At 34.0% G+C, this 27,573-nt stretch overlaps 1 protein-coding gene across 3 annotated transcripts; it reads left to right on the top strand.

Annotated features, from left to right (window-relative positions):
- Positions 1–811: 811 nt before the first annotated feature.
- Positions 812–27,573, top strand: swi2. Of its 3 annotated transcripts, none has more exons than XM_053753998.2 (9): positions 812–1,056; positions 5,240–5,435; positions 7,703–7,862; positions 9,382–9,544; positions 14,461–14,618; positions 16,981–17,154; positions 19,169–19,327; positions 23,497–23,697; positions 27,350–27,572. In XM_053753998.2, exons 1-9 carry the CDS (start codon positions 1,050–1,052, stop codon positions 27,530–27,532), a joined length of 1,401 nt encoding a protein of 466 aa, XP_053609973.1. In that variant the 5' UTR covers positions 812–1,049; the 3' UTR covers positions 27,533–27,572. The 3 variants fall into 3 exon arrangements, with proteins under 3 accessions (XP_053609973.1, XP_053609975.1, XP_053609974.1); XM_053754000.2 differs by having other exon boundaries at positions 816–864; positions 27,350–27,571; XM_053753999.2 differs by lacking the exons at positions 812–1,056; positions 5,240–5,435 and adding an exon at positions 6,873–6,981 and having other exon boundaries at positions 27,350–27,573.

The following is a 27,573-nucleotide window of genomic DNA, read 5'->3' on the forward strand; positions in this document are numbered from 1 at the left end:
TAAGCCCGACGACGCCACCATAAAATTATGACCTTCCCTTTGATTTTTACCGCCACCAGACGTCCTCTCTATTCGGGTGGCCTTCTGCTCGCTTAGAATTTTTGTTTCTTATTTCACTTCAACAAAGCTTAACTTAACTAAACTTATTATACGAAATTGTTTGTATAGCCTAATTGATGTACTTGCAATATAATAGTTTAGCCCAAAAAATATGGTAACCAATATAGGCTATATTGTTTTTTTTGTTCCTTACACCGTAACATTACGCGCAGGCCACGTGGTCCGACTTCCTTTGTTTTAGTTATAATTCTACTTTAAATTATTTCTTACTTAAGCTATAGTTATACCCTGTTATTCATAAAAATGTTAAAACGTACTCTAAGCTAATTGTTTTGTCCCTTTCTGTCAATTTCAAGTATTATAAATTGCGATAATAATAAAACATATTTTAGCTTAGAATATGTTTTGACTTTTTTTATGAACAACAGGGATTATGTATTATTATATCATTATATACAACTGATCGCATTCCAGAGCTCCAATCCCGTGGGAAATTTAGGATCCCTAAAGAGTGCATATACACGACATGCTATAATTGCATTCTAGAAGGCAATGAAGTAAATATTTGATATAACGTCATAGAATATGTATTTTTTTCCTCTTTGACCATATAGGACAATCATTGCAGTTTACAAACCAATTAGATTAGAGTATCTAATCTCTGTGTAAACGAATACAACGAGTCGTGTTGATTTTTTCCATAAATTTGTAGGTGGTTGTTTTCTTGAATTTCAGTTTCAGAAGACTTCAGTCTCGGACCAGTCGGCGGGTGAGCTCCACGCATTCCCGAGCCCTGGAAAAAGGGTAGTTTTTCGCGCGCTTTTCTTCGAAAAATACGCACAGTAACTTTTTTAAAATACCGTAATGCATTCCTAAAAATACTAAATAAATTGCAATGTCTATTTAAAAGAAGAAAAGTTTTATGGTTATACCGATTTTTTTTTAATTTGTAAAAAATATTATTTATTTTGGACGTACTAATTTTTGAAATGAAAGGTGAGTAAGCTGAATGGAATTTTCATTCATTTGTATGAATCAATCTCAAGTTAATTTACGAGCAGTTAAGTCAAGTCGTCCTAATGTTTTAATAAAGTTGCAAAGTGTTTGCTTAGGCAATTTTTGGTATGTATATTATCATAAAATATGTTTACTTAGATATACAGGGTCCTAAAAGAGATCACAATATTTCTCATAAGCCAAATGCGAGCGTGACATAGAAGTGAAGTAATGGATTTGAGAGTCACGCTCAATGATCACTACTAAAATTGGTAAATGACATATGTATGGTAATATAATCGTAAAACTAATTAATTAATGCGATTGTAAGTACTTATTTTAAAAAATACACCAAACAAATAACGTGCATGATAATAAGTATAAGACAATAATAGGTAAGTAACCTTATTTTTTATCAAATACATAAAATAAATTAGATAGGTACTTAATTGGAAAGTTCGTAAAACCTTATTTTATAAATATATATTACTTTTACAACAGCAATGTTGGTATCCTAACAACTTTTTTGTATTTTAAAAATAGTATACTTATATAATATGCTTGTCTGTGTTTGGTTTAATAAACTGGCACGATAAAAATAATAAAATTTCAATTATAACTACTCCTCAGTGAGCTAATATAAATATTTTCATTTTACCGAACATTAAAACAAAACGAAAAATAACTTATTAGGATGTAGAAAAAATAAATAATCTTATTTTTATTTTAAATTTAAAAGTTGTTGCTGTGCATGTCGCGAAGGTAAAATATATTTTTTTTTAATATTAGAATGTACCTGCTCTTTATTATGCTGTGACAAAACTATACGAAGTCTGGCAGTAGCGGCAGTGGCAGTGATGTCTGACAATGTTCCGAAGAAATTATTAAAAAGCTATCTAACGTTAAGTACTTTAGCTAAATTAAAAGTATAGTGTAAAATAAATAATATTTAGAACAAAAGAAGTATGATCTAAATTTCATACTTGCAGATATTCTCATACCTGCCTACGAGAAACATCCACAGTGATTATTTTAACTTCTGTTGTATCGAGTTTGGCTGCTTTCTATATTGTGATTAGGTTAAAAAGATTTCTATTAACAACAATTTCATTTCATTTCCTTTGTACAACGTGAGCTCATTTAAAGTCGTTGAATTAAATATAAGAGCCAAGTTTCTTAATTTAAAGCGTTTGCTCGTAACATTGCATTGGTTTGTAAGATCAGAGTGGACGACTTCGCGGAGTTATGCTGTTCTGCGCACCACTTCAAGTGCTCTTACCCCAGAAAAATATTTACCAATGCTCTGAACATGTGTCAAAACACTATTTTTATAGTACACATTTTTAAAATTTTTTATTTATATATTTTTTTATTGTTAAATAACAAAAGAATCAATAATTATTTTTTAGTTATAACATAATTATTAAAGAAAAAAAAGATTTTCGCCATTCGCGTTTGATTTTGTACCTACTGTGAAGGTGGAAAGATACATTTGTGTAAATGTATGGGCGTCAGAACTCACTGAATCATAACACGAACAGGAAAACATTGGAATCCCTGACGATTGACATTTTTGCCAACGAGTAGGGACGCGATAATGAAGGAGAAAACTATTTTTGAATAAGACAATATTGAGATGAATCAGTTAATTAGGCTTTAGAATTGGAGATCATCACATGCAGTTTAAGCGTTATGATTTGTAGACAAAAGGCTATTTATTTATAATAAATTGCCTAACGGTAGTCTGCGTTAATTGACTATGATTAAGAAAATAAGGTAAAATTGTTGCTGCTGTACATCACGTACGTAATTTTGGTACTTCACACATAATTCATTTTTTCGCCTATTGTCTACCATTTTCGAACTTATTTATGCATATTTAAAAGTGCGGATAAATTTAAAGACACTGGACCCCAACTAAGTACCAAATGGAAGAGTGGATAAAGATAAGAATGTTTCAGAAATAAACCTTTTCTTATTCATAAATAATTAAATTAACATTAAAGCGTTAAACCGTATTATTTATAGGTTTGTTTGTTCGTTTCAAGGTCGGTTGAAATGATTTTAGTAAATTGCGATGTCACGAGTGTACTCTTTAGAAAACAGATGTGTTCGGATACACATGTTATTGCTTCTCGTTAACGCTAATAAGTCACATTACGTAGACCAAACGAACTATAGCTCAAAGTATGAAATTGAATGCTACAAATACACACAATAAGACATTTTATAGACAAAGTAAGAAAAACAAAAATAGTAATAGTACATTCAATGTAAATGTAAAAATGTTTGTGTTGAAAAAACAAAATGTCGTGCAACAACCGCGTACATACCCATTATAATGATCGTCGTATATGTTGCGTGGTTGTCACGTCGGGGTGTTTTGGCGTTGAAGTTAAACCACAGTTACCGTTAAAACGTAAGCAAAAATATATATACCAAAAATAATTATTTACATGTATAGAGTGGGTCGCTGAGTTAGGAACGCGTGTTTTGGTGTAAGTACGTGGTTGAATATTACAAAATTGCAATGTTAATACACTTCCTATAGTACGTCAAGTTCGTATTCCTAAAGTTGCTATACCCATCGCGCCCTCTGTCTCTGTTATGGCAAAATGTGGCAAAACAACGATAGAACGCAATTCAATAATAATAATTTTAGTAATAACGCGCCGCGACAGAATTTCTCTCACCAAGCGTCACAACGCAACCTATCGGCGATTCAGAGCCCATCTCATACATACATGGATAAAAATAAGCGACAATACATCGTTTATACACCGGTCGCTGAAGGCATTGAAGTGGAATGTCGAGAAGGTGTGCGACAGACTCTGTCCTCAAAAAGGAAACTCCGGGGGAAATCCTAAGAATACCCGAACTGAAAATGCAAGCAATTGAGCAGCCAATACCTATTCAATTTAACATTGATGAAAACCGAATACGGCAACAATTGAAACAATTGGAAAACCTGCAAACTCTCCAATATCACAACCTCTTCTCTGTTATGATCACATCAAAATGTCATATTAAAAATTGAGCATTCACGAACCCGACGTAACAGGAATTGTGTTGAATATGCAACCAACATCTGAACCATCGACATCTTCAATGTCCCTTCGTCCTAAAGGTATATGTACAGTTCCGGAGAGGAAGAGTTCTGCTCCTATCAGTCTAGACGCCATAAAATCCCCATTATGAAGATAAAGGCAGAGTAGGCAGTATAACTATAATCACTAAGTACAATTTCTATTAATTAATAAAGTTTTCCTTTTTTTTGGGCCGTCGTTTCGCTAAAGTTAGAAGTCGCGTGTAACAAACATATTCACAACTATCTATTTTATAATATTAGCGGCGGGATTAAGGTAAAGTAGGTTATTATAAGCAAGCTGACATTTGAGTTTATAGTAAAAATTAAGTTACAACTAAAAATCAGTTTATTTGTGATTTCTATGAATTTTGTAGTGACAAAGTTTTTGGTAACAAAAACGTATTTCTCAAATTGGTAAATTCAGAAGTTGTAACTTTACGATACCTTTGATTTTACTTTTGTACACCAAATAATTTTGCAACTTTGATAATTGTGAATTATTTTCAGTGAAACAATTAGAAACAACAAAAGTTTCGATGGAACAAAACAGTTGATGAGTTGAACATCGGAATTTTGAATAAAGATAACTGGGAGCTTGAGTGAATCTCCGCCAAGTCGGGCCAACGAAGAAAAAGGCATTCACTTTTTTTTCTCTGAACTGTTTCGTCGTTATTTCGACCCACATCATACCACAATCTCAAAAAGTTCATTTTCCATATTGATGGGGCTTCGAACCCCAGTCAGGTCTTCGGTATAGCAGACCGGCAAGATCACCATTAGGCCACAGAGCTCGTCAAAATATAAATAAACAGAATAGCATTAATTTCAATTCAATTCATTCTTCCATTTAACAATAAAATATTTTGCCGAAAATTAAAAGTAAGTAGGTACATAATGGGTACAGATATATAAATATAAATATTTTTTATAATAATAAATATTTTTTATTTAATTTTTTTATAATTACGTCTAATAATTAATTATAAAATTATTTTTGTCAATTGTTATATAACAATAGATATTAAAAATAATAAATATGAATAGGGAGCATTTGGCCTATAACTTTCGCATTGAAATGAACCCACTTTTTCACAGTAACTCAACAGTGTCTCCTGCTGTTCATTCTGATTACTACGGTGGCGCCAGTCATCCGAATCCAGACGAACAACACGGAGCTGAGCCGAAGGGACTGTCCTGTCCGGGAGCGCATCACCAGGGCGCATTGCCATCAGATACAGTACCGGCTGATATGCAAAGGAGGGTTCACCGGTGAATGGACTATGGGAGTCAGGTAACTATCTGTTGAATCGTGTTTTACTTGAGTCTTTTACTTGAGTTATCCTGAGCTCCGACGCTCAACGGCTGAGACAGCTCAGATTATAGAGAAAGATTATTCAAGTGTAAACTTCACATACAAAATTTAATTTTATCATCGAAATAGAGCCATCTATTGTGGATTTATAAGTAGTAAAATTGCATGGCAGTGGTGGAACTGGATATAGATATTTGTAACAAAACAAAGTATCAAAAAAGGTCTTTTACTATTAGTCAACAAAAATATTCAATAAACTCTGTATTACGATTTCGTAAAAAAAGCAGACTCCAATTTTTGAAGGATTTTATAAACAAAACAACACATTATTTAATATTTTTGATGTTCTGTAAATCAGAATAATAGAGTAGTGACGGGTATGGCGCATCAGTCGAACATTTTATAATTTCATGTTCAGTGTATGTAAAAATGGGGTTGAAATAATTCTAGTTCACTCAATCCCTTATCCGCGTACGCTATGACAATCTACGAGAGAGCTACGAACGAGTACTACGATCGTAGCCCACTTCGGTGGTAAATGACGCGAATGAAGAAAACGTGACTTTTCAGCCAGTCCACGTGCGGGTTTACAAGGAAAATTTTAATATGTAAATATGAGTGTACCAATTAGCAATAAGTACATATCGTGTATCATAAAGCTACGATACTGTATGTCTATTAAAAATGAACATACATATAAAATGTGGAAAATCATTTTATTGAAATGTAAAAATGTTTAAATACTTTTCCATTCAAAAAATATTACTTTACAAAATAAAATGCATTATTTCAATTTGCGTTATTTTCAGTCGTGTACGTAACGGAGATGCAACGTCATCTAATAATAAAATGTTCATACTTTTATTGTACGTGGATCAAATTCTATCCATAAATGTGTGATCGAGGTTATTGCCCTTTGTTTACTTTGATGTATTGCGCAAACGATTCAAATATAAAAACGAAGTGATGATGTTAGTGAACTTAAATAACTTTATTAGTTAAATTGAAAAATAATTTCGAAATAAATAAAAAGAATTCATGCCCTACTAAAAAGGTACCTACAGCAAATAAAATTGCATTGGAAGCATGTCGACAGCTTTTATCACGTTTATAAGTACAAACTTAGTAACATTTACATAATAGAACAAGTAGGAAGAGCAGCGTTTTATGCATGTGCAGATAACTCCATGTCAAGAGAGCATACATAGACATCTATTCCATATTTAATATAGGATGCATAGTAATGATGTCCTCTTGATTACATATGTGTGTTACATATGCAAGTGAAATGGCTAACAAGCTTGCGTGCCTATAACTGGCATGTACTACGTGCTGTCACTTTGACACGCTAGTTACATGCATGTATGCATGTGTTGTATACATTGACATTTGTCATCATCAAGAAATATATATCTTTTAAGTTTTACTTGACTAGCTTGGAATTTTGACTGTCTTTTTAATTCACGGAGAGCTGAATGCTTTCTTTTGATGATTACGATCAATTCTATAACGGAAAATTATTGAAGTAAAGTTGTATTATCGTGTTCTTTAAATAAAGAGATTTCATTACATATTGAAAGTCAAAGTTTGTATTTAAATGTCCAAGTCGTAAAATGTCAAGGTTTTTAATCGTGAAAAATAACCAAATTTCAATGATTTGTGTTTTTTGAATGCGATCTAAATTTAGCGATATTTTGATAAGAAACCTTTTGATTTTTAACTTTTAAATTTCTGTTTCCAATATTGGAACGTATATCGCTCAAATTGAGAACTTAGCATAGATATGTATATGGGTATGTTTCACATGGGTTGAGCATGGGTTGCTCCAGTCCACTTTGACGTTAACTTGCAAAGATTGCTATTCTAGAGCCATGCATGCCTTGCTCAGACGCGCTCCGTCATTTTGTATAGGGCGTTTCTTATATTGTCCCGGGTTCGATTTCCGGTCAGGTCAAGATGGAAAATGATCTTTTTCAAACTGACATACTACACAAATATAATATTGTTAGTATTCCATTACACAAGCCTTGAACTTACCTCAGTATGTATGTCCCCCAACTTCGTTCGGGTAAAACCATAATAAAGTGAGTGACATAGGCTATATAGCCTATGTCACTCCTGAAGGTTTCGCCTATCTCTGTGCCAAAATTCATCAAAATCGGCCTAGTGGTTTTGACTTTATTCATTACAAAAAAAAAATATTTTTCCTCTTTATAATATTATTATGGATATAATTTTTGGTACAGGTACGACATATCCCATTTGCGCCTGGTGGGCTGGCCGGGGGAATGTTTGAATGTGGACGATATCCAGGCGCACCTGCCTGGGTTGAGGAGTTTAGAGATCGTGAACTGCACCAACCTTCATATGTTTCAGGGTTACTTCACTTCTCATAGTAAAATCGAGGTAAGCACACGTAAAATTTAAGAATTGTATACGTAGACCAGCTCTTGCTCGCAGCTTCGCCCGCGTTTATTTCGTGCCTTCGCTCATAATTTGTTATTGTCAATATCTCTAGTTCTAAGCATCGTATTGCGATGAAACCGATGCCAGATTTTAAGTTCGTCTATCCTCTATACGACTATGAAATATATTACAAAGGACAATTTGTAAATCCTGTGATTTAAAGATGATAATATAAGGCTACAGACCACTGAGTAAGTAAGGAAAAAGATAATACTCCCAGGCATTTTTTTATATTGAAGTCCATTTGCTTATCTGCAATTACATAAATGATTTAATTATTTTGTTAAGAATTTCAAAAGGTTTAAGGGAATTCAGTAGATTGGGAAATATTCCGCTTTAAATTGAGGACGAAGGAGTTTTCGGGAGATAATGGGATCCTATTTTAATTATTCAAAGCAATACACCGCTTATACGTTTTTCGCAATTTTGGCCTTATTAGAAATATAATTTTGACATGTCAGCATACGAATACAAAGTAAATATTTTGTCTTAATTGAGTCTTTTGAAATAAAAGTTAACAACACTTATCTTAGTGTTCCACGTCATTTAAATTCGTTTTCTATCAATTGGGTATGAAGAAGATGCCACAATCCACTTTTTACAAGCTTTTATTTAGTTTATAGAAAGATTTCGTAAAGAAAAACATATGATTTTGTATTATATGTAGTCATATTTACAAGTGCAGCCTTCGTGGTATTTACAGGAACAATAAGGGCTCTCCCTGTTGTGATGCAAGGATTTTATATCTATTAGGCTATTTTCGAAACATCGTATTTACAAAAAGACATCTAAGAAACCATTGGATGAGATGTTATCCAATGGTTTCTTGTAAATACCCATAAAAGTAAAATAACTTCCGCTTTATTGTTTTCAGATGTTTTTAGAAAGAATATGATTGTATTTTTGCATTTGTGTTTTTTATCCACGTAGACGGACATTCTGCTAGCAGATGTCGGACATGTTATACAATTGTTTGAAAGTTTTGTGTTTATTTTATTGCATCCCTTTCATTCAGGGTTTGGCATTTAAGAATAGTTGCTTTATAAGTCCAAACAGATGTTTCGACTATTAACTAAATAACTATTGTTTAAACTATACCAATAAAATAGTTTAGTAATTGGAAATTAGACAACGCTTTCTTTTTTCTATTCTTTTTATTGTCAAATGTCAACCTCTTGGCTGGTAGCAAGATACTGTAGGTACTATAGGTGTTATAAAAAGTGATGAAATTAACCTAATGCGCCTTGTCTGGAATTAGAATAGCTCATAATAACTAATTAGAATAACTAGGAGTCTCTCGGGTTTAACTTTAGTATCTACCAGTTAGTACTTCGTTTGTAATAAGGTTTTTTGGATATATGCTTTCAATCTAGTTTAAACTTTGTAATAAAAATAGCCTATTTATAGAATAAGATTAGATTAGAATAAAAGATAAAATAAGAGTTTGTTTTCTTACTAGAATATCACAATGCACGGGTTGCAGTCACTTATGGAGGTGGCACCAGAGGTGATGGGAGAAATGCCAGAATTACGGATTTTGGACCTGAGGGGCAATGAGCTACGACACATACAGTCTGCACTACTGAAAGGTCCGGCTCGACTTGAGAAAATTTATCTTAGTCGTAAGTATTTTATCTGAAGGGGGACATTTTATTTGTTTGTAATAACTTTATTGCACGAAAATAACACAAATAAATACATATAAGTGGAGTAAAATACATAAAGATAAAAATAATATAATAGCAAAAATATATTATATAAGTGACGGCTTTAAAAATCTTTCTTTAAATGAGTTTAAGGAAGTAGCAACCTTAATATACTTTAGATGTGACTTCCACTGCTTTTATAAATACATTTATTCAGGTCGTAGTGGAAATTGGGACATTTTAACTGAAATGTAATTCTCGACGCGAGATCTAACTCACTCTGGATCATACAAAATATTTTGGGATGAGAAAGAAAGCTTTGGTTTGACAGTAACATCTGCTTGATATGAAATTGAAATGACTTCGGCGACCTTTATTATTTCAACGATAAATAATATAGAATACCATTTCAACAACATAAGTTATGTAAGGAATAGAAGCATGTGCATATTTATACGGATGGATTTTTATACAGTTTTCACCAATATGTAGAGTGATAGTGATAGTGATACCTGAGAATAGGATAATTTATAATGGTTTTACCGGAATGAAGCCGGAACAGGCCGCTAGCTTAATAATAAAATTAGTTACAGCCTCGTGACATATCCATTGTGAAACTTGTTATTTTGGGCTCCAATTTATAATGTTCCGGGAATTTACATCCTTTTGCTTATCTACTCATTGGTTTCCTAGAAATCCTTCCTCATCCCATTTAGATTTGATAACGGAATCAGTAATTATAAGATAACGTCCCAATGGCGACTATTTTATTCTCGTTTACGTAAAATTAAATAACAAAATTCACGAAGCAGTAAATATAATTATTTAAAAAATACATTTTACGTCAGAAATATCTGTGACTAAAAAAATATTTTTAGATAATTTCAGTTTGAATGGCAATTTTTTTTACACTAACTCCGGGTTTACAGATATCTAATGTAGGTTTCTATAATTATCATATAAGTATCTAGTAGATAGAGTACACAGTGTGACCAAAAATATATTAACTTGAGCTCCTCCGTGCTTTGGATTATATTTGCATTGGATGAAACACGCTAATCAGCAATAGGTCCGCGTGGTAGATCCTGGCTTAATACTCCTTATCCATCCATAAGGTAGGCCAGTGCTCCAGCAGTGGGAACGTTAAAATGGCTAATGATGATGATTCTTTTTATAACACGTTTTAGTAAAACATTTTTTATCTACAAGTAAACATTCCAAAATAATCTTTATTTTTCCTAATACCTATCCGTAATGCTGTGTTTGATTTGAGATATTATTCGGACCCAGAAGAATTGCGGCATAATAATGTTTACATATGATTTGGGACATGGGATTATTACATTCCATGGAAATGAATTAGCAATGAACATAAAATTACCGTGCTTGAAGAAATGCAAAAGCAACAAAAATCGACGAGTTACTTAACCGCTAAATCTCATTTTCTAATCATACTATTGCGCTGTTAGTTTTTCCCAAAATACATTAAGGGGGAGTTGCTCCAGTCAACTTTGACATTGACCTCAACCTGCGCGCCGCCGACGTTTAGACAAAATGGCGCACTTTGTGTTTTTCTGCCACCAACTCTTGGCCCTTAGTTCGGTTACTATACTGGATTGTGGATTCAGCGGGTGGGTGCGATAAGACTAATGGCTATGAATACAAAGGCTATAAAAAACCGTTTGTAATGATTCTATTGGACATATTTAGTGTTCCGTACTTTGGGTTAGGAAAAATATAGTATATAGTTATGTATACCGAGTATCCTTGTGTCCTTATGAAGGGCACAAGTAATGCGATTCTATGAAATTTTTATTAGATCTGTCGATGTGGTTAATCTGAGTAAATCAAAATTTTGTAATATGATTGTATTTGACATTGTTAAGTGAAATATACATAGTAAGATGGAATATGTACCTAGGTATACATTTAATTATCAGATATGTGAAATGACTAAATAAGAACAAGTGTAATTTTCGTACTGTAGGTGTCTCTGGCGCAACTCTCAATATCAAAGCTATGATGATAGGTATCATTCCACGACATATAACATGATCTGCGCAGGATGTGTGAAGTGTCGTTACAAACACTGAAATGCTTTGTTGAGTTCTTGACAAGTTGGATTGGATTATAGTAACGGTGCGCATATAATTATTGCTATATATTTCCCGTGTCAAGTTACCAGTGACAAGTACTTAAAATACAAGTATTGAGACTTTCGAGGGTTCTGTTGCATGGTTGGGTATGTATTTAATGTAAGTAATGTATATTTATATTTATTACTAGCGGCCCGCCCCGGCTATGCCCGGGTAAAACCGCAATAAAAAGTAGCCTATGTCTCTCCTTTAAATAAAAAATTGTTCCCACATCGCCATATGGTGGTAGATTTTCTAGAAGGCTGGCGAAATTCCCACCTGGGATAGCCAAACTCAAACGTTGAATACACAAACAATAAATGTAGTATCTGTTTAATTGATAACCTATATCTAAAAAGTTCAAACACGATATTGCGCAATAAAATGTAAGCTTTGTCAATAATTGCATTAATGAATGGCACTCTTTGTATTGAAAGTCAGGAAGCGATAAAAAAGTTTATGTACGCACAAACATAAACTAATAGTAAAACAACGGAGCTCTTTGTGACCTTCGTCTACTTTTCTTATGACTTAAAAAAAACAAGTGCAATCAGTGTTTAATTTAGTGTTTGTTATTTTTAAATATATTTAGCTGAATAGTAAAATTGAGACGGTTCTTAAAACAATAGACTAACGTTTAAATTACGAGGATGAAGTGGTTTGTTTTTGAGAAGAAGGCCGAACATTTCATTATACAATAAAATTTCCAGCCGAAATATCAGCCATAAGACCATAAGTCAACAGATATTTCAAATCGTGTTAATACCTCTGGATTAGATTGTAGTTTTAGAACATATTAAATTTTATGGAAACCGACCACTGTCCTTATTTCTTGTTTCTCCTTTATTTCTTGTCAGGTACCTAAATAGCAGATACATTAAACACCACGTCGATTGATAAATTGGCGTTTAACGTGTTATAACGTCCAGGCTATTCTAATGTTAAGCCCATTTGGCCGCGATGGACACTGGTGCTTGAACTGGTTATCAGTATGTCGCCCAAGCGGTCGCCTCCACGAAGTACATATATATATATATAGATTATCTCAGAAACTGATGACCGCACTGATGACTGATGACCGCGTACCATCCTACAGTACCATTTCTACCACATGACACTATAATAATAAAAAAGAAACATATGTTTAGTACCAATTCATTACAGAGAAACGCCTGAATATTACATCAAACGGAATAATGCCGATCACCCCCTCTCCTCAAATAAACGCCTCGGACCAGAAACAAGAGCCCATTATAAGAAAAACAATTCTTAGAACCGAAACCCAATTTACGCAAAGGTCCATCTCTAGTTTAGTAACATAACACCTCCACCTAATATTTAAATAAACAATCAAGGTTCCGTTCCATGAAACAATAACGTGAGAATTCAATAAAATTTCAAAAAGGCCAAGAGCAGAAGTATCACATGACTGGCTTGAAATAAACATGAAATCATTCGTATTTCGACTTTCTTTTATATAAAAATTCATAGAATAATTGGTATAATAGAAAAAATCCGGTTACGTACAATAAGCAATCAACAATTTTTTGTATTTTTTTCAAACTAGCGCCGCGCCATCTTTACAATTTTTATCGAATTAAGCAGAAAAACAATAGCGCGCACATTGAAATCCACTAGTGCCATCTATCCTATTTTTCCGCTCATTTTATAATAATATTTGATATTTATGACAAAATAAGGTTTGCAATTTTTTTTTATAATTTCCTAATTTCCCGTAATATATTCAAAAATATATTTACTCTTCACGTATGTGTTTGGGTCATAGGACTACCATCTTACGAAATTCCACCTGTAGTCCAGTAGATTCGCAAAAAAATAGCTGTGATACATACGGACCGACAGACAGACGCACGAGTAGATCATATGAGGGTTCCGTTTTTTGGTTTTTTTGGTACGGATCCTAAAAACTATCTAGAATCTAGAAAAACATTAAATCACTCTTTATTCCCACCTGACCTTAAATTATAAATTACCTCTAAGTACCTAGTAGGTAGATACTATAGGTAGTACTACGCCTCCACTCCTTCATTTAGTTTCCGCTCAGTCTCCATATTTCCGCTCCAGCGATCACTTAAAGGCTGAAAGGAGGCGCCAAATTATTTGCGTTAATTTATAAGTTTATCTCGAGGGAAGTTCTCGATTATGTTATATTATTCCGCAGTGTATTATTAAATTGGGTTCATACTTGAGGAAAAAGTTGACTCGGTTTCAAGAAGTATTTTTTGGCTGAATTAAATGTTTGGAGATGGGGTGTGATTTGCGTAGCCTTTTATTATTTCCGTTACGCACAACTCTTTTTTTGTGTAATTCAAGCATTATTTGCAGATCAGTATGTAAAAATATGAATTCTTTATTGGTCACGTCGAGTCGAGAACGGGTCAGCAGGTATCCCGAATTTGTTTGTTTTAATTGACTTAAAAATACACGAGTAATTAAAAATACTGATGCGATTTATTTAACACAGATAATTACACACCTATGTGTGTACATTACACAGTACATTATAGTACATTCATATAAAAAATCTTAATTATGTGTCTATACACATAATTAATAATTTTTATATGAATGTAAACGTGCAAATGTTCAATTTCAAGCTAAAGCTTGACGCACGTATGACATACATAGTTCTACGGCTGCAGAAGAAGTTTGCGTTTACGATTACGACACAATTTGGTTCAAGACCTCTCCTTGTTTGCATTCAATGAAATTTTTAAAAGGTTTTGTTCGGTTTAGGTAACCAATGGGACTGCAGCGATGGCGGACTAGATTGGCTGGCCATGGAGCGAGAGAACGGGACAGTAAGACAGAAGATTGTAGACTACTACGATTTGGTCTGCCACCAACAGCTCTACAGAGGAAAACCTCTGCACAAAGTTATGGATATTATTTGGGTAAGGTTAGCCTCATTTATATATTTTTGTGTCTATTGCCTGGGACTAGATGATCGGGTGGGCTTAGATTTCGACAAGAGAGACAAGATCACACACATGGAAACGTGTACCAATCTGACTCATGTATAAGTTTTCATCGAATACCACTTGCTTCCGGTGAAGGAAAACATCGTGAGGAAACCTGCACACTGCTTGATTATTATTAACTTGTGTGTGAAATGGATAAAGCAATGGAAAACCACTACATTAATAATGCCAAGAAAGTTGATGTGTGTGTTTTATTTCATGTAATCACCAGCCTCAGCCATGAGGAATACGACTATGAAGATAATATTATTATATAACTAATGTATCATTCAATGTGAAAAAGTACCTTCGGACTTGAATTACCTTAATTGGATGTCACGTTGATTTTTTGAATTTATTCTGTTGTCTCATGATGATTCTGTTGAAATCCTATTTGGGTTTTGACATAATTGGCGTCTAGCTGTGCCCGCAACTTCGTTTGTGTGCGGTTAGAAACTAATAGAGTTTTCTTTGTTTGTATGATGTTATTCCGTGTAAGTAACTTTATATACCAAATTTCAAGTAAATCGGCGGGGTAGTTAATTATTTGTAGTAGGTAGTTAAGTAGTTAATTACTTTCTTACGGGAATACCGCAATTTTCTGGGATAAAATATATCATAGTTATATTTACCCAGTTAGTTAGTTAACCCAGCACATAATACATCTACTTACCAAATTTCAAGTAAATCAGTCGTATAGATTGATTGTCGCGATGCGAAGACAGACAGACAGAAAAAATAAATCAAAATTGTAGATTTATAATCTATATCGTCAGATAAGTCCATTCCAGTAATAATTTCCAAAAAAATATTAAATGTACAAATTTGACCTGTCTTTAGTATTACTAAATGTATATTGATTCAAATATTTGGCGACGGTAGATTTTTTATATATATATATGTCATTATACATGTTTTAGAGACTATGTAAAAAATAGTAAGTATTGAAAAAATAAAGGGGATCGCCCTATTTTCTTAATCGTAAGCTGTTAATACGCGAATTTAACGCTTAGACCATCATACACGTTCACCATAAGAATTCCAGAGATACTATTAACTTAGTAACATAATTACCGCAAGCTCTTACTCAGGTTTTTGTTTTAATAATTTTGTTAATTTTGTAACAAGATAATAAGTTAAGAATTTTAAAATAATAAATTAATAATAAAAATAATAAGAAGTATTTAATTACAAGCATTTGGTTTAAATTAGATAGAAAAAGAAGAGAGTGCGCAAACACCCACTAAACTACATACACTAAACTAATTTGAAATCCTCAAATACTCCCAGTTATCAGTAGGTATAGTAAATATTACACATCACTTACTAATCCACTATTTTTAACTCTAATCTATAGCGTTTTTTATGAGAAAACAAAGTTCGTAATCCGATTATTCTTATCTTTGTGAAAGTTTGTATTGTATTACTATGCAATGTCAGTCTATTTTTAGTTTCAACAAAGAATGTTCTGAAGGAGATAAAAACATGCAGACATGCACAGCACAGCCCTGCATTCTATGTAACCATGTGAACCATCAATTATATAAGCCTGTACAGATTAATAACATACCGCTCTTTTTTGCCTTTGTGTAACATTTACGAATTTACTAACACACTGTGTACCGTAAAAAAGTTTTAGCGCCATGTATGTTATTTGGAATCGTTTCATTTTGAAAACCGATTCGATAAGGCGGTGTCCGGATGAAAGACTACATTCCTGTATCGATGTTAACACTTCAATAATTCTGTTTACATCTGTGGCGATCAGAGCTCCATACAAGCACATTAATATACTAAAGATACGATCTTATTATTATATTACCTAAGAGTGACTATAGATACGATCTTTTTATGGATTAATTTTAATAAAACATAGAACACGTGTTAGTGTAGGGAGTTGTATAAAGACACAAAAAGTTTAAGTTATAAAACCCCTATTTTGAGTTGAGAAAACAGGGTTGTATAGGAAGATAAGTTTATGATTTTTTGGGAGCATCGATGCGGGTGTCACCACTGTGGGGCAAGCACTTGGTCGAAATTGGTAAATGATACCAGATACCCGAGACCAGAGTTTAGAATAATATAGATTTATTTGTGAAGTGACATCTTATATAGTGAAGTAATCTATGGCGTTGTCTTGGAACAGCACAAAGTTGCGCTGAGTGGCAAAAAATTATTGAGAAATTATAATTTCTATTTACTTACACCAATCACGTTCGGTTAATAGGGATATTCCATAAGGGTCGCCACAATTTCAATCCCATTATCGATTTATTTATTTTTTCCTTGTTTTTAGACAATGAGACGCACATGTCCAGAGCCATGTATCTGCATGATGACTCACGTGGTGTCAGATGCTGCGGGGAACGTCATTCCCCTCATCACAGTGGACTGTGCCAACAGGGGCCTGACTGAGCCGCCCAGCAGTCTGCCACCCAGCACCACAGTCCTGCGTTTAGAGGGCAACAAGGTAACACGGTACGACAGTTTTGATGTTAGAACTTTATTACTATATGTTTTATTCAACATTCAACAAGGAACAGAAAGTGATGTTATACCCAGGTGATATAATGTGTCCCAGCCATTTTGTAGAATCCGCTAACCCGGAATGGTAGGCCGCATGCCTGTTTGGCATGCGATCTACCAGGTCCTACCTGATGGGAACCGCGTGGTCGTTCTTGAATACATTTTTCACGCCCTTTTTAAGATCTCCATGTCTGCTAGTCACTTCATGATTAGTATTTAAAAAATTAGAAATGATTATATAAAACCTTTAGCTCCGCCCACGTTGTTTCATCTCGGGTCATTATCTATTCATCAAAATCTTGACAGACTTTCGAATTTATAATTTTATTGATGTTCCACGAGTATGAACTTTCAGATTCTGAAATTTCTGATTGAATGATTCTGAAATTTTATGTTAATAAAAGCCAGTTTATGTCCATTTTCATCAAAAATATTAAGTAATGCAGATCGCACAAAACACGAGGAAAGTCGGTACTTATTATGGTACCCTCACCACAATATAATTGCAAACTTCAGCTGTCAGGTGTCAGCTTGCTGCACTGGAGTTACATTTTGCACACTCATTGAAAGTTTAGCGCTCGTGGCTTGTTTGTTCTCAAGAATCGACCGAGCAATTAAAATTGCTTACCTTGTAGAAAAGTCACATTACTGCTTCTGATTAATTATTTTAGGGCTTCCCACAGCAATTATTCTTGTGATATGGATTACTCCACCCGCTGCTTATTTGTAATGCTAATGTAAATTTGACTATTACTCATAAACTATGACCAATTTTGATAAAAAATGGAATGGAACAGACAAACTTGGAGCTCTATAATGTGTAGTTTTACTATGGCTAAAAATAGCTCCCGTCGAATATATTGTCGCATAGCACCATACGAATTGTAAGGGTATTTTACTAGTGATTTAGCAGAGAATTTGAAGCGATTTTCGAGCGTCCTCTTCCTTGCTGCGGCTTTGGGATTTTCTACCTAATGAAAGCTACCCGAATACATAATGATCCAAATAACAATAGGTATCAGGGTATTTAAAACTTTATAATTTCATTTTAATATTTATTTGTGTAGATTTACATTAATCAAGAAGTATGGACGACGCGAAGCCTAGGTACACCAGTTTTAGCTAAAAAATGCTTTAAGTTGTTAAGAATGATAAGGTAAAACAATCATAATCAACAAGTTTTTCAGCTTGTTCGTTAATAATATTAATAAAGTCAACATCGTCATCAATTGCAGATGTCAGTGACCCATTGCTGGGAATAGGCCTCCTTACGTCTACGCCAACCATCTCTGTCATTGATAAAATAATGTAGTATAATTGCTGTATTCATGATCAATATCACTATCTAAATTAATACTTCTTTTGATAACAACCCGTTCTTGACTTTAACTATCCTATTTATTGTTCCTGTTATAGATCTTCCCTCTTGATAACAGATACCCTTTATCATTAACCCTTAAATCTTATCTACATAAGACAAATGTTAGACCCCGAGTTTCAGAATATTCTATAACAAGGGTTAGGTTGGTACTTGTAATTACTGAGCTGCTAACGGACAGTTACGTTTTTAAGGTTTTAAGTGGTGGTGTATGAAAAGTACTATGTACTCGTAGATGAGTCAGATTGGTATTATTTTTATTTCTTTGACACTACAATAAATACCAAATGCATTCTCAAATAGGGCTAACTGGCCACGTGACTAGTCGTAACTTTATTTATTTCCAAAGCGTAAATAAGTACTGTATTTTCTCAGTCAACCCCAGAATTCAGCGCGTGACATCAGAAATACAAAAATGATATCCGGCCCGGCTTTGTAAAAGGTCTACAAACCGTCGGCAATAAATTGTCTACTGCAACAAAATCCGGTGCGTGGTTTAAAAGAAGAATGCTTAGGCATACAGAAGAGACGACATTCTTTTATAATATGTAGTGATAACCAAGTAAATTTTTTTTCACAGTTGGGTTCAATAAGCAACATAATCCACAATCCTAAGTACCAGAAACTGGTGGACTTGATTCTGGACAATAACAGCGTTTCGGCAGTTAAGGAGTTGGAAGGATCAGAGTGGTTCAACACATTCAGGGTGCTGAGTCTTCGAGGGAACCGGTTGAAACAGGTGTTTATTTAATGGTGATACAACCCAAATGTTTATGACTAGTGCGCATTCATTGTTCCGTCATCCTACGTTGTTTTAAAGTCCGTCGCAGAACGCAGAACATTATAGAATTTGCATGGAGTTTGTTCGTAGGTCGACGCATGTCAAGTCAAAGCTATGGAACGGAGTGGTCGCTCCGGCGCACTCCGTCGTCGCAAAAGAGGACGACGGAGCAGTGAGTTTGATCCTTAAGTCGACGTTACATAGTGTTGTGACGTACAATTTGACTGTATGCACAGCAACTAGTCAAGTTGGATAACTTGACTTGCTATTGTGCATAATTCCCAATATAAGGTGAACTCTTTCTAAAGAGAACGCCCTTGCAATCAGAGTTAAGCTTATTATGGGATATGATATTTTTCTGGCTGTTTGCAATATCATTACAGGAAGGTCAATCTTAAAATTTTGGAGGCCAACCAATCTCTCATAGACTTATATTAAGTGATATTTAACTTGTCCGTCTCTCTGTCAAGAAAGTATTGCTAGGAATACGTAGGAGGCGTTAAATTGTAATCAATATTTGGGCGATCCCTTGGAGCTGTGATAAAATAAAGCTGTTAGTCTAGACTTTTTTGTTAACTTTTAAATTGTGAAAGAATTTTGACAATAAGAAACATCGAGCGTAAGTGGAAAGACGGGGAAAACGGAAAACTATTTACAATGTGACTACCTACTCAAATTCAGTGAACTATTTAAATTTTGAGATAGACACTTGACGTAAAATTAGGGATTTAACATCAATACATATAATAAAATTGAAGAAAGGCCAAATTTGTACATTGGATATTTTTTTTTATTCTTCATCGAATATACTTAGTTACTGATATAGATGACGAAAATATAGTTTTGGAAATTTTTGTCTGTCTGTCTGTCTGTCTGAACGCGCATCACTCGAAATCTATTGGACCGATTTGCTTGAAATTTGGTATATAGGTACCTTATATACCGAGTTAACATCTTAGATACATTTCATCCCGGTAAATGGTCAGGTTCCCGTAGGATAATTGAAAAACTAATTATGAATAAAAAAAGCCTCAGAATTCCGGGTTAACAGCTTATAGACATTTCATCCCGGAAAATGAGGGGGATCCTGTAGGAAAGTTAAAATAACAATCCACGGAGCCGATTTACTTTAAATTTATGTAGAAAGGTGTAAACAGGATATAAACAAATTGTTTTTATCGATTAAGTCTGATATAGATATAATGGGCGCAGTATATATCAATATATCAGTATAAAACTCTTGACTGACTGACTGACAACGTACACCCGAAACTGCTGGGCGGGAAGCTGAAATTTGGCATGTAGGTCAGTGTAGGTGAGCACTAAGAAAGGATTTTTGGAAATTCTACTCCGAAGGGAGTGAAAGGGGTGAAAAACTGTAAATATGAAAGTTCTACACCGTTGAAGTTAGTGATTTGAAAATTTGGATTTTGATTATTTACAACAAAGTAATGAATACGTGCTTCAGATTTTTCTGAAAATTAACCCTCAACCCCTTTATGAGGGGGGTTAGGATAAGTATAAGGTAAAGATTGTATGGGACTTAATACAATTTTCAAGATAAAAAGCTGAAAATTGGCACACTTACTTTTTGTAGTCAATAACAGTAATAGTAAATACAAAAAATGTTTAATTTACGTTTGTGGTTAATAAAAAACCGGGACGTAAAACGTCATGGAAAATGGGACGGCACGCGTTGCACAAAGCGGGAGTGGGAGTAGGAGCGGGAAATGGGAAGGAGACACGTAGTGGGAAACAGGACGGGACACATTGCAAAAAACATGATGGCACAATATGTGGGAAACGGTACGGGATATCTACTTTACATTTCATAGCAGGAAGCGGGATTGGATAAGTTTACGGGACGAGACATGCAGTGGGAAACAGAAAATTGAACTAAAGATGAGAAAAAATGCGAATTTGAATTATATATGTTTACCAGTCTTACAGAGTACGTGATAAAAAAATTACTGAGATTTTTCTATGAAATTCACGCGGGCGAAGCCGCGGGCAAAAGCTAAATAAAAAATAAAAGAACAATGATGATTGAAATAACGTATGTATTGTATATATTATGTATGTATTATAATAAAGCCGGTGGCGATAAAAACAAAATACCTATAGGTGATGATAGCTCAGTAGAGCTGAAAAAGGAGTCCCCCTTTATCACATAGCCCCACTGAGCTGATCTCCAATTGATCTTCGTTGTCCTCCGTAGTTTTGACGTCCGTCGACGGATCAACGTAGAACTGTATGGTATTCCAAGTACGTCGACGCACATCAACGTCAAAAGCAATGGTAAACAAGCACAAGGGATCAATGGAGCCGGGCTCTAACTCGGCTCGGCTTGACGGCTAGAGTATAGTGGCTATCGACACTTCGAAACAGGAATATCGTGTTAGCATGCTACTTGAGAGTCAGCAACATTGTCATTGAGTGGGCTTTGTGCTGGCCTAGCACTTAACATTCTGCATCAATTGAGTTTATGTCATATTTATGGTCTGGACACACCGAATGCTTATGTAGCACGGCCCTTTCGCAATGTTGTACCTACATGTAATTGCAGTTTTTGTTTCATGCCCATTATGTTAATTTTTATAACGATTTAAGTTTTAGATAGATGTACTGCCTGCTAATTATTGTAACTGTTATTAATCTTATGAAAAAAACATATATAAACACAAAAAGGAACAAATGAAGAATTGAAATAGTGAAATTAAATTTACTTCTTAGTTTGTTATATTTATGGCCTTTACATTATATAAAATGGCCCTTCTTCCAAATGTAAATGTACCTATAGTATGAACTAAGTTGGTTGAAAACATGAAAGTTTGAGTGAAATAACTAGGTATTGTTTTCACTGACGACACGACCGGGAAAAGTTTGTCCATGAAGTGTAAGAAAATATGGTAATCTGGTATTTTCTTCAACAGATCCTCAATATATTTTCCTTTGATCCTTTGATTCAATAATAATCAATCGAAACATCGATCGAGGATCGAAGCTTTTATGTCAGAATGCGTTCGGGGCTGTGACGCCATGAAGTCAGGGGTCAGCGCAAAAAATAACCTTAAATTTTTGACGATTTCGGCTATAATTTTACAACCTGACATTAACCCGCCTATTGTTGCCTATCAGTTGCCTAGGATGTGTCCCTTAATCGTCTCGTACAAGATGGGAGGATATTATGGCGAAACCACGTCTCACTGAATTGTTCGTATCTATTACTTATTTATCCATACTAATATAATAAATGTAAAAGTGTGTTTGTGTGTTTTAACGGGTTTTTTGTCATGGAGATAGTTGGAAATTTTTTATTTTTTGCCGCGAGCAACAGCTAGTTACAAAATAATTACCTATTCTAAGATATAATTCACGAGTACGAAAACGTGATGGAAATTGCTAAATATGAGTATAGCTAAGTCGTGAGTAGACAGGAAATAGAAGTCGCTAATTTAGGTCAAGTTATTTGCTTCTACTTGTTGCGTAGCAATATCTTCAGTGTCAGGTTACATTGTTTTCGCAATATTATATACTACAAGTTGTTGTCCACAGCTACGCCCGTGATAGATATTGATGATAAAAATCGGGTTATGTCGTACAGACATACAAATAGAAAGACAGACAGATTTCCGCAATTATTTTTAAAATTTAAAAACATTTTCAGAAGTTTAGAAATTAATCCTTCGCAGGACACTTTTCACGTCAAATTTTAATTTTTAAAATATAATTTTCAAAGCTCTAAACCACAAACAAATTGAAACCACTATAGTAAAAAATCATTTAACACTATTGGTCGCTATCATATTTTTTCTAAATGATTTATCCTAGTGTAACAGTCAAAAACTACGTATTATTAACCCCCGACACAAAAAGAGGGGTGTAATAAGTTTGAACGCTTAGTGTGTCTGTCTGTCTGTGTACGTGGCACAGTAGCTCATCAACGGGTGAACCGATTTGAATGCGGTTTTTTTATTTGATAGCATTTTTTTAAAATATATATGTTTAGATATATATGACTTAGATATGTCTGATCGAAATCAGCCGTTCAAAAGTTGTAGCGAAATGAATATTGAAAGTAGTTTTTTTTTTAACCTGTCTAACAAATGAACTTGTTATTCCTGTAGATACCCCTGTACGCCTTCGACCAAGCATTCCAAGTGAACAACAACATAATGGAGGTGTACCTCGGACATAACCCCTGGAGATGTGATTGCCATTTCATCCCGAGGTTCCAATCTCTGCTTAGGAAGTATAAGAGGGTGATTCGTGATTTGACTGACATTAGATGCTCCAAGTCTAGCGACAAAACCACTTCATTGATGCAGGTAATTATTTAAATCAATAAAATGATTTATTTGTGAAACATTGAATGCAGTCTGTCTCTCTGTTTTCTTTTTATCTTTTTTTCATTCGTGGAGAGTTCTCCGAAGTAAAATAATATGTAGGTACGTAATGTGACACTTAGTTAGCTGTCCTTATGACATATGTAAACGCAGATGCAACCATGTAGCTCGCACAGAATAAGCACGTTTGAAATATTAGTTATACTTCGTTAATTAACATCCGTGAATTTGAGTTGCATTTACAATAGAAGCTGCAATAAGTACAGTGATTAATTTGCATTTTACTTACTACATTTCATAAAAAGGGAAAAAATGCCTTAATAGCTGATAGGCAGCAAACCACATCATACTCAAAAATGGTTGACGTCATCTTCAACATTCTTATGACATCATTATTTGGATCAATTTGTCCATGGTCAAATTATTGAATCAAACGATTAATAAGAAAAGTTAAAAGAAATAAAAGAAAACTGCGTAGAACTCCAACAGTGAAAAATCGTATCGATTTAAACAAAAATCTATTACTAAATAACTATTTGCGTTACTGATGGCGTATTGAAACAGTAACATAAAATGTTTAGTACGAAAAATTATAAAATTGATACTTATGTTAATAGATGGTTTATGAGGGTATATTAATGGAAAGTAAGATCGTGCCGATTCGAAAAACAAATTTCCTTATTGCTGAGCTTCTGTTAGACAAGATTTATGTGCTTTGCATTTAAATCATCTATTTATATAACTAAATACACTACCGTTAAAACCTCTAGACACATTCTAAATCACTAGGAAGATCCATCCATCCAGATATTCATATCGTTACCATATTATTGCGACTGTCTGTATGAGCGCGATAAACTCAAAAACTGCCCAACGGATTTTTGTACGATTTTCACCAATAGATAGTGTGATTTTTGAGAAAGGTTTGCGTGTATAATTTATTATGGTTTTATCCAAGCGAAGGCGGGACAGGCCGGTAGAAACCCAGAAAACCATACCCTTAATACTTCATGTAAATAACATTTAACTACTTAAAACACATTACACAAATAAAACTTTAATTAATTCCTTTAACGTTGTTTGTCTGTTGTAAATCCTTGCATAAAGGCGGGGCGAGAGACTAAAACTTCATGTGGGCAAGGTCTCTTCGGAGTTTGTCCAATGACATGATTAACTTTATACGGTAGCACTATAGCATAAGAAAAGTTATTTGTGAATGCATGTTTTATGTCGTAAGACCGTATGGTTTTACAACCTAAAAAAATGCACTGACAAACTAAAAAAAATAACTGCCATATAAAAAATTTTTAAACATTAAAATTGAAAATAAACTTTACAATTACACTATTTGAAATTACACACATGAATAAAAATATAACATTTTTCTCTATACTATACCGTTTACCGTGTACTTTCTCTATACTGTTATAAAACCTTGGTTGCGCGAGGCCCTTAAACCCGAAAGGCTGCGGCGACGCTATGGGCCTCCCACGGACCTCCCCATATCATTTATGTCTTCCATCGTCTCTTTGCATATGAATAAACCATTCACATTGAAGAGCCTATTCACATGTTTCCAGTTCTAGGTACTAGAATTTACTGGAACACGTTACAATAACTTAAAAAGTAGGTACATTGATTATTATGAATCGAACAATTTAGTATCGATTTGCGAATATATATATATATATATATATATATATATATATATATATTCGCATTTCGTAATATTTTCTATACAAATTCGCTACAGTTATATTAGATTAAAGCTAAAGTGATTATTATTAGATTGAATTGGTTTCTAAAAGACGTAAGTAATTAAATTCACAGATTCTCTGTATCACACGTGCTTATTTACCTCAAAGGAAGGGAATGATGTAAGATTTTCACATGCTATATGAATATATTATATAAAAAGATCGAAGCAATAATTTACTGAATGGATGTCCATGTTATATGTTGCCGATAGAACCTCGCAGTTTGCCTGGATAATGTACCAATCTAAGATATCCAGCTATAAGTTACCAAATTCCAAGTAAATTAGTCCAGTAGGTAGTTCATTATTTGCCTTTCCCACGGCAATGCCAGAATTTTTCGGGATAAATTATATCGAAAATTTTAACACTGTCTTCACCAGAAGACAATGTCATCCTAGCGCTATAACGGAGATGAAGAGAGATCACCGGTCTCTCTTGGTCTCCATTCTAGCGCTCATCTTGTACTCGGTGTTAACTATCAACATGTTTCCGAACGTATTAATAATACCGTCCAGAAAAAAATGTACCTACTGAAAAATTTGTATTAGCGATATCTAACTAAGTATATGTATATATATGTATAGAAGAGGAAGAAATTCCACACCCCAATCAACACAACATTAACTTATTACCTCCACTTATGATTAGGAGGGACTCATGTGACCTTATACCGTAATTAGGCGATAAGTAGTTCAAATATTTTCTTTCCGTTATTTATTCCAGGAAATTGCTTGTTTGTAGTAACGATTGTTATGTATCAAATAGATACCTACTTAACGATCTCAATACTTCCTGGTATTCATATATATAAGATACACGATAGAGTTTACTTATAAGACGAATCCAACAATGAAAGTTAGTTGTGGTCGAGACGCACACACTATTTATATATGTTAGCTTGTTTATGTTCGGCTAGATTCAGTTGTTTTTGTAAGTTTTATATTTACACTATTATTTTATGTACATAAATAAATAATATATGATTAACAACTCATTCATATCGAGTTTGTTATTGCTAACCCTGGTGTCAGATTAACAATAGATTTAAAATATCAAATCAAATGGTATGTTTATTGGAAGCAACAGGAGGTGCATTTTTTGGACGTCCATTACCCTGAATAAATTGTGAGCATTACCAAGAAATACCACTTTCGTAGTTAGTGGATAACTATGAACATCTCCAAAGTTTGAAGGAAACTCTAAAATTATAACAACACTAACGAAGATCGAAACGGCATGTCCATAACAGCTTAAGAGATTATTAAAGCCTTTCAAGATAATATTAGTAGTTTGGAAGTTCCAAAGTTTTCAGAAGAGTTGGCCAAGGGGTTTCCTCTGTCCGTAGATTTAACATATTTAATGTCGGCTATACATTATCGCGTAACTGGTCGCCGAACTTTGGCGGATTCAACATACATTGCTGGTTTTTCTTTGGGGTAAATAAAAGCTATCATACAAATTACGCAATGTCGGCATCTAATCTAGTTCGGCGATCAGCGATAGTGTTGTAGCTGGGACAGTGATACTGGACTGAAACTTAAAAAATACCACTGGAGAGTATGTTACACGAGATACCTAATTTTATGTATTAAATAATATTTTATATTCTAATTAATATTATTAATTATACGAGTATGTATTATACTTAAAACTTTTCTATTGGACACATTACTGAAAAGGTGGCCAGCAAAACCCTTGACTACATTGTACATGTATAATGGAAAACTAAATTACTATCAAATAATATATTATTATTTCTAGTGTAGCAGGCCCAGCGGTATAGCCGTGAAAGCATGACAGACAGACTTTTTTACTTATAAGCATATATCTACATTTATATACATTTTGAAGTACTAATTATATTTATATTTTTCCAGATAAGCACAATCCCCCTCGGAAATGTCTGCAGTGACGACGTGGAGATGCCTATTAGTACAATAAATATAGTTAACTTGACACTACTGCTCCTTATCCTGCTGGTTCTGGGCAGGTTTCTTTACGACTGGCGAAGTTTTAAAGCCACTGGGAAATTGCCCTGGCTCTCGTCTATTTTGCCATAGTTTTGGAAATATATTTGTTATTTTTAAATGCTAGTTGTTCG

This window comes from Plodia interpunctella, chromosome 13 (assembly GCF_027563975.2).
Source record: "Plodia interpunctella isolate USDA-ARS_2022_Savannah chromosome 13, ilPloInte3.2, whole genome shotgun sequence".
Classification (NCBI taxonomy): Eukaryota; Metazoa; Arthropoda; class Insecta; order Lepidoptera; family Pyralidae; genus Plodia; species Plodia interpunctella.

Coding starts and splice junctions, on each gene's coding strand:
- swi2 (XM_053753998.2), top strand. Junction 5,436..7,702: donor GAATGGACTATGGGAGTCAG/GTAACTATCTGT, acceptor TTTTTGGTACAG/GTACGACATATCCCATTTGC. Junction 9,545..14,460: donor TGAGAAAATTTATCTTAGTC/GTAAGTATTTTA, acceptor TGTTCGGTTTAG/GTAACCAATGGGACTGCAGC.